General features: G+C 39.2%; 1 protein-coding gene across 1 annotated transcript; it reads right to left on the bottom strand.

Annotated features, from left to right (window-relative positions):
* Positions 1–3,754: 3,754 nt before the first annotated feature.
* On the bottom strand, positions 3,755–8,201 carry LOC308392309 (endonuclease domain-containing 1 protein-like). The gene is made up of 2 exons (XM_080875288.1): positions 5,651–8,201; positions 3,755–4,849 (listed from the first exon to the last, which is right to left on the bottom strand). The coding sequence occupies exons 1-2, from the start codon at positions 5,942–5,944 to the stop codon at positions 4,253–4,255; spliced, it is 891 nt and encodes a 296-aa protein (XP_080731414.1). The 5' UTR covers positions 5,945–8,201; the 3' UTR covers positions 3,755–4,252.
* Positions 8,202–8,693: the final 492 nt, after the last annotated feature.

Below are 8,693 nucleotides of genomic sequence, written 5' to 3' on the forward strand. Positions count from 1 at the left end.
AATTCCTTCAACCCTAACTAGTAATGACTTCATGAATTTCTTTACAATTAAAATTTTAACCATTGGAGAAAAAATTACTCAAAATCATTTCACAGATGTAACATTATTTACAGCTACTTTCAGTACCATTGATATTCATTTAGACTCTTTTTCTCCAATTGATCTTTCTGAGTTAACTTCAGTAATTACTTCCTTCAAACCATCAACTTGTCTTTTAGACCCCATTCCTACAAAACTGCTCTAAGAAGTCCTACAAAGAATTAATGCTTCAATCTTAAATATGATTAACCTATCTCTAATAATTGGCTATGTGCCATAGGCCTTAAAGCTGGCTGTAGTTAAACTGTTACTTAAAAAAAAACAACATCTTTTGCTGTTTTAATTAATTATAGGCCAATCTCCAACCTTCCTTTCATATCAAAAATCCTTGAAAGAGTAGTTGTCAAACAGCTAACAGATCATCTGCAGAGGAATGGTTTATTTGAAGAGTTTCAGTCAGGTTTCAGAGCTCATCACAGCACAGAAACAGCTTTAGTGAAGGTTACAAATGATCTTCTTATGGCCTCTGACAGTGGACTCATCTCTGTGCTTGTCCTGCTAGACCTTAGTGCAGCGTTCGATACTGTCGACCATAATATCTGATTAGAGCACGCTGTAGGTATTACAGGTACTGCACTGCAGTGGTTTGAATCATATCTATCCAACAGATTCCACTTTGTTCATGTAAAAGAGTTCCACAGGGTTCAGTGCTAGGACCAATTCTGTTTACATTATACATGCTTCCCTCCATCAGAAGGCATAGCATACATTTTCAGTGCTATGCAGATGAAACCTATCTTTCTATGACGCCAGATCACTTCCACAGCATGTCTTTTTTCTGTCTTCTTCCCTTCACCCCAACTGGTGGTGGCATATGGCTGCCCCTCCCTGAGCCTGGTTCTGTGGGAGGTTTCTTCCTGTTAAAAGGGATGTTTTCCTTCTTACTGTCACCAAAGTGTTTGCTCATAGGGGGTCATATGATTGTTGGGTTCTTCTCTGTATGTGTTATTGTAGGGTTTACCTTACAACATAAAGCACCTTGAAGTGACTCTTGTTGTGATTTGGTGCTGTATAAATAAAATAAAATTGAATTGAATACACAATCATTACAACTGTATTTAGTTAGACTATCTACACTACTTCTTCTTAGTTTCATTCTCCTTTTGGGAATAGCAAAAGTGATTCAATTTGCAGCATAATATTGGGTCCATACGTTTTTAGACAATGCCATGATTTTTGATCATTTTGCCTCTATGCTCCATCACAGTCTATTTTAAATCAATCAATATGTGATTGAAATTCAGACTTTCAACTTCAATCCAAGGGATTTTAGAATAAAACATGTCTGTTTAATTAATTTATTATGGATTACAGTCATTTTTATGTATATAGTTTCATAAATTTTCAGGGTTCAGAATGGATTGGACAAATGTGGACATTACTGTAAAGTAACAGACACAGCTGAACATGACCTTGTTTCTCTCTTTTCACTCCCCCAAAAGCAGTGCTTTAAGTGGGCCGGTACGCGCCGGTACTCAGTACCGCCACTTCTAAATATAGCTCTTGAGAGTACCGCCACCTCTCCATGCGCCCAGAACGTGCTTTTAGCGTACCGGTACTCTCATTTGCACATCTGTTATAATCGTTTGGCTGCGCTGCCGCTTTACAGAGCGCCCTTCACAAGCACGCTTCCTAATTCGTCCCACCGAGAGCAGAGACTACATTACCCATACACCAATGTGTTTTACAAGTGAAAAGCGCATGCGTCGCTTTTGCCGTTGTCATGTCAACAACTCAACGTGGTCCGGAGAGTGTGTGTAAAACGCGCAAACAGCTGCTCGTTAAAATACAAAAACAATGAACACTTAATATGCTCTCCTGGCTTCAGACTCTGACTAGTAAAAGAACAAGGTCAGAATCAGAGGACTCGCTGGCTGACACCCCACCAAGCCAGAATGATATCGCTGCAGGTCAGACGCAAGCTAACGAAAGCTGCACTAGTGTCGCAGCCGCGGACGACGGCACTTTTGGCGACGACGAGGACGAGAATGACACCATTTCTACCGATGACAACAGCCGCGTTAGCGAGCATGAGTGGCCAGAATGTTGGTCCCAAGCACAAGTCCGGTATTTCTCCACAAATTACAAGTGGCTGATCAGCAGAAATCAAAAGTTGGGTTGTAGTGTGTGTAGTCAAGTTTGTGCTCGCGTGGACATGCAGCAAGGGCAGAGAGTGTCGCAGGAGTGGAGTGGGTGCTTAATCTCGTCTTTTGGAAGGGACAAGGCTGCACAACAAAACTCACTACGAAAGAAAATAAAAGAGCACAGAGACTCAATTTATCACAAGAAAGCAGTTGAAATAAAAGAGAAGGCAACACAAAATACAATGCAAAAACACATTGAAGATATGAGAAAGGCTGACTACGCTTCAACTTGCAATGTGTTTAGAACAGCTTATAAGATTGGCAAGCATGGGCGTGCCTTTACAGACATGCCAGTCTTAAATGGTGTCAAGATGGGCAGAGTTTTGCACTCTAATAACTCATGTGCAAATATACTGGATCACATTGCAGCTGAAATGAAAAAGAAGGTAGTCAATGACATAGTGATGAATGAAAGAAAATTGTGTGTGCTCATTGATGAATCCACTACAATAAGTGGAAAGTCTGTGCTTGTCGTGTGCCTGCGGTCAGCTATTTCCAGTGAAAATCCAGACACAATACTTTTTGAACTGATTGAGCTGCAGGGGACCACAGCAAAGGACATCACTGAAGCACTGTTAGGATGTCTTCATAATAATGGCTTTGACCCTCACTACCTACAGGAACATTTGTTGGCATTTGCTTGTGATGGAGCCTCAGTGATGCTTGGGAGGAAAGCAGGAGTTGCTGCACAGCTTTGTTCCAAATTCCCTTACCTGTTTGTCTGGCATTGTTCCAATCACAGACTGGAACTGGCAGTTTGTGATGTTTTGAAGGAGGTAGGAGGAATCAACCACTTTAAAATATTCTTAGATCAGCTTTACTCCCTATACCATGCATCACCAAAAAACCAAAGGGAGTTAACCGAGAGTGCTCACAATGTTGGACAACGTCTCCTTGTGATAGGCCGTGTTTTATCAGTGCGTTGGGTTGCTTCAAGTGAGAGAACAGTGAAAGCAGTATGGGAGAACTACCAAGCTCTGCAGGTACACTTTACAAGTGCTGCTGCTGATAGCAGCAGTGACTCAAGAGAGAGCAAAATACAAATTAGTTTATAATTTATTTTATGTACATTTTGTTAAAAAAAATTTCAATACCTTTTTGCACATTTTATTTATGTTCAGTAGCTCTTTCTAGCCCAAGCAAATCCATAAACTAATAAAATGATTTATTATTTTGTATAAGGTTGTCTGTTGACTGTTGTATATAAAACCCATTCAATATAGTTGTTGTTACCTCAGGGGAGGCGGAAAAAAAATAGAGTACCGGCACCTCTTTTGGGCCACTTAAAGCACTGCCCAAAAGTGAAAATAGTGAAGCTTGAGATCACACTGATAGGGTCTCCCTCTTCTGGTCACATCAGCAAGTTATTCTTTGACTCATATGGGCTCTTTATCAATCTGCTGCTGGTCACAGCATCCACAGTTGAGATGACCACCTGCTGTCATATGCCAACTGCCAGGATCTGCCCGAAATATCATTCATTCAGTCTCATTCACTGATATAATTCATGGAGTTAATATCGGCTTGTCTGTTTTATGTTATAATACTGTATCATGTGTGACCTCCTGTGTGAAAAAACGAGTAAAGAGACCAGACGCTGAATAAAATGAATAGACAGTCACAAAAAAATAGAGTAGCAGACAGAAAGAGGATTTTATTTTTATATTCTAATTAAATGGCCATAATGTTGTTTCTTTTGTGTGTAGTTCACATTTAATGGTACAGTTTGAAATCCAAATGTCAGAGCAATTAGCAGCGAGTACTTTTCCCAAAATCTAGAAATGCTCTTCTAAGGCTGTAGAACTAGTGCAAACTGAGGTGCAGAGAACTGCTGTAGTTAAGGTGTACGAGAAAATGTAAAACAGCTGGTCTAATCTCTGTCCTGAACAAAAGGCCTACAGAGGCAGGTGTAGTTTTAATTTATAAGGAGCATGGGTTTGCCAGAGATAATGTGAAGATGAACAAACATTTTGATTGTTTTACACACTAATGGAAATGTAATTAATTTTTTAAGACAAATGTGGTGCACCATTAGGAGGCAGGCAGTTGTCATAGAATATCTGGAAAGAGCTGTCAACATAAGTTACTCTCTTCAGGAAATCCTCCAGCTGCTGCACCGTCATCTCTATAACTTTATTATTTTCTCTGTCGTTGAGCCCACGAGATGCAAACGCAGGGAACTTGGAGCGCTCGGAGTACGGAGCATTGTGGTCATAATCAGGGCAACAGTAGGCTGACCACAGGTAGGTAGGGATGCCCACACGGTTGATGTTGTGACGGCGGATTGTGTGGCCTGACGTGGTGACCCCGGTGACCACATAGGCGGTGCCCCTGCAGTAGTTGTTGAGCCTCCTGCGGATAGTGTTCTCGTGTTGTTTCCATGGACCAATGTTGAACTCACGAGCCTGAGGAACCACATTTGTCAACGTGTAGGTGGCTGCTTTGTCGTCAGGGTCGGCCTGGTGCTCGTCTGGATTGAGCTGACCGCGTTCGTAGATCACAGTGTCGGAGTAGTCCTCAAGCACAGCCTGAGCATCCTCAAAACTCCCATGCACATTTTCTGAAGGCAGCTGCTGCATGTCTCTGGGGCCGGACACTGAGGAGAGCTATTAACATGGTCATGTTAAAATTGTAAAATAAACAGGATATTTAGATTTCTTATATATTTATATTATTTATTACCAGCAACAACACTAAATGTGTCATCTTCATTTTATTTAAAGGGTGTGCATTCTGAAAATGGGCTTCACTGATCATTTACAAAAAGATTATTAAAAGGCTGAGATGCTGCTAGTAAAAAGTGTTAGTTCAACTATGTTTATTTTAATATATTTTAACATACATAACCTATACATTTGCACTGATCACAGTGAATTAGCAAAAACAGAACATTCAGGTTGTAATTTTTTGCAGCAACAGCATTTTACTTGATAAAAAAGAACTTTTGACCTTCTGGTAACCTCACAGCAGTGGTAGTAGTGCATTTATTGATAAAACTGGAGTTTCAATTTTCAAACTTTGTGACAAGCACCTAGTGGCAAAAAGTGAAATGATTAGTTGTATTTAAACTGTGGTGAATTACTATTCGTCCATAAGCTCTCATACATATCTGTATCTCAACATATTTGTCATGAATGATATCACGTCATATTGAGAGAAAAAAAATGGCATTGGATTGATTATATTGTACAACGGGCATAAAGAGACTTGCAATACAGGTCATTATTTTATATATAACCCTGTTCTGTTGACTACAGCCTATTTACCAGTGCATGAGAATATCAGCAGATATTAGACACACACACACAGACACACACAGAAACAAAATACAGAAACACCACCATTTTTTGGCAGATGGTCAGAACACATTTGAAGGCTCAGACAGCAAAGCTAGCAACCCTGCCTACCTGCGGCTCATACATCCAAGGCACGTCCACTTTCTTGGAGCCGTCTGAGCGCTTGAAGGTGTAGGCAGAATAAATAGGGATGTGGTTGAAGGTGTCGTAGAGGGTTACAAATCGTGGCTTACCCCCATAGAACTGGCAAATCTTTTTAAACGACTGCTCTTGAAGCCCTCGAAGCAGCGTCCCCATATACAAAAATTGCTTACACTCGGATGAAAGGCTTTCCTGCACCTCGCCTCCTACCATCACGACAATCAGAAGACAGATGAAAGCTTGATCTGTTCTGTAGACAGACATGATGAAACATCTATTTCTCCACAGTGCATTTAATCCCCATGAAAGACTCTACCGCTGTGTGCTTTTTGCCTGTCTTGTGGCTCTTTCCATATCAGGCATATTATGCAAATCCTTATCTTGTTCTCCTTTCAGCAGGCAAACGATCCACTACCATGTTTAAAAAGGTACCAATTAACAGGCACAGCAAAGCCGAAAGAACATTTTTCAAGTGGAAGACTTGTAGGCATCCTAAACATATGGTTAGATTTACAAGGATTCTCTATGAAATAAAAGGAGAAATATAGTTTTAAGAAATTGATGACAGTGGTCTGAAATTCAGGCTCATATGCAGCTCTATGCATGAATTTAGGTGAAATGTGAAAAGTGGCATTGCACTTTATTGCACACTTACACGCCTTTTGTAGACTAATGAGTAACTGTTGTAAAAAAAAAAAAACAGTGAAAAAATGGAAAAACAAGTATTTACACTCTGTATCTGGGTAAAATTCTACTTAATCCTACTAAAGTAAAAAAAAACATTTTTATCATCAATATCTAATAATACTCTTTATGTGGGGTCATAATTGTTATATTATTGATTAATTAGAGTCTTTATTGCTTTAATTTTGCAGCTGAAGATGATTGTGTTTATATACTGCTGGACAGCTTGATGACAATACAACATATTTCAGTTATTAGTTTTATTTTTTATGCTGTATTGCATTGAGGGGCATGATAAAATACAAGAATTATACTGACATTTTAGCAAAAATACAAGTAGGTAGACTGAATAAAATCTGAAAACAGATGCAAACTGACCTCTGAGATCAGCACACAACAGCCTACAGTTTTCTTTTCTTTTTACTTGTATTTACTCTGCCTTTCCTTTCTTCTCAGCAGTAAAGTTTTGTGTGCATGTGTGTGTGTTTGCTTGTGTCTGTGTGCATGTGTGTGCTTGTGTGTGTGTGTGTTATAAGAGAAAAGACTGACTGGAATGTTTTTTTGTTTTTTTTTTAGAAACATCTGTTCCCATAGCTACAGGTTAGTGGCAGAATGACCTCTGTGGAAACACGCACTTCCTGTTTATTATCCTAACATCTTCACTATTTACACTGTAATTCCACGCTGACCCCATTCGTCATTATCCCTCCCTCCTTACAATATGTAGGTTTAGACAGGACATTTCCAACTACCTCTTAAAGATAGTCTTTTATCATCTTATAAATTGGAATGATTTTATTATTAAGTCCTAATCATTTATTATTGCATTTCGTAAGCATAACAACTAACAGTGTGAGTCATTGTTTACCATATTCATTATTAGGAAGAAAGTCCAAAAGAGAAAATGCACTTTAAGGATGAGCAGAATGAAGATAAATAAGTCCATAAAACGAATACATTTCTTGGACTAAACTGACTTTGTTACTTCGATCAAAGTGTCTTACTCCTTTGAATATAACTGATAATGCTGTTTGTACAGCTGAAATTGAGAAAGGATCTCAGAATCCATGCTGAGCATGATTTTAATGGACTTTTTAGCAGCTTCCATAAGACATGAGACAACACAGCTGTGGGTTTGGATGTACTTTCACATGGAAATTCTTATTTCTGTCCCAGTTTACACTGGGTAGGGATCAATGGCTTGAAGGCCTTTTCATTGTATTCATGAAGGCTGCCTCTATTCTGATATTGTAGTCTGACTATGAATGTGAGGGCTGTTATTTGCTCTCAGTGTGGGTAGCCGCATTTGACCACTGAGAGCAAATGTGAGACCCCCGACAACAAAGAGGGTGCTTGTGTTTGCACGTATTTGTGTACTATAGGTGCATTTGGATCTGTTTGTGTCTTTGCATGGAGAATACGAGCAGTATAGGAGACGGAGGACTCTGTTTGTGTATCTCGAGTTTGTGGGGGGAAGGATGAGTGGAGTTATTGTGTCTCTTGGGAGGTGAGTATGTTTGTGTTGGGGGGGTTGATGCTTGCAGGTCTTGTTACTTTCTGCTGGGGTGGTCTAGTTTGGAGAATGGGAGAAAGGAGGGTTCTGGGTTTTAGTTTACTTGTGTGTGTGTTTAGGCGACACTGGTGTATATTTAGACTTAAGAGAAACACTCACCTTCTTCAGTTGTTACAGAAGCTGAGATAGAGAGAGAGACAGAAGAAAACCCAGACTGGAAGTTCAGCAGGAGAAGATGGGATGATGCTGATTTCTGTATAACAACTATCGTACCATGGTTGTAAGCACCTGTGAATTGGTTTTATCCAAGGTAATAAAGCAAGTATAAGGTAAGCGTCTTCATCAAAATCCTCTCTTATTTCACATAGTCAAGATAAAAAATGTATTTATAAAACACGCCAGTTGGAGAGAGCTTTATGCAGATTTTCAGAATTCACTTTCAGAATTGAACGTGAAAGCAGAAAGCTATAAATGTTTACTCAGTTAAATCATGTTTTGTCATCACAGTGAAAGTGCTCATGGTCCTAGAAATTCCTTACTTAAGGTTTTAGTGTGCACTGTTGCAGTCTTGATTCTGTTTGTTGTCTTGTATGAGTTTTAAATTATGTTAAAATTGCCTAAAATTGTTTGTCTAAGTGTTTAAATTGCTGTATAGAAAAAAGTGAGGTCCTCATGATCCTTAATATATTTTCGGGAGAAGCATGAGCATGGAAAAAACATAAATTTACATAATCCCAAAAATGAGTGTAGCTAAAGTTTTTAAAATCTATTTGTATCTTTCACTGAATTTCCAGACCATCAAAATCAACAGATGTG

Source organism: Rhamphochromis sp. 'chilingali' (assembly GCF_963969265.1).
Source record: "Rhamphochromis sp. 'chilingali' genome assembly, chromosome: 2".
NCBI lineage: Eukaryota > Metazoa > Chordata > Actinopteri > Cichliformes > Cichlidae > Rhamphochromis > Rhamphochromis sp. 'chilingali'.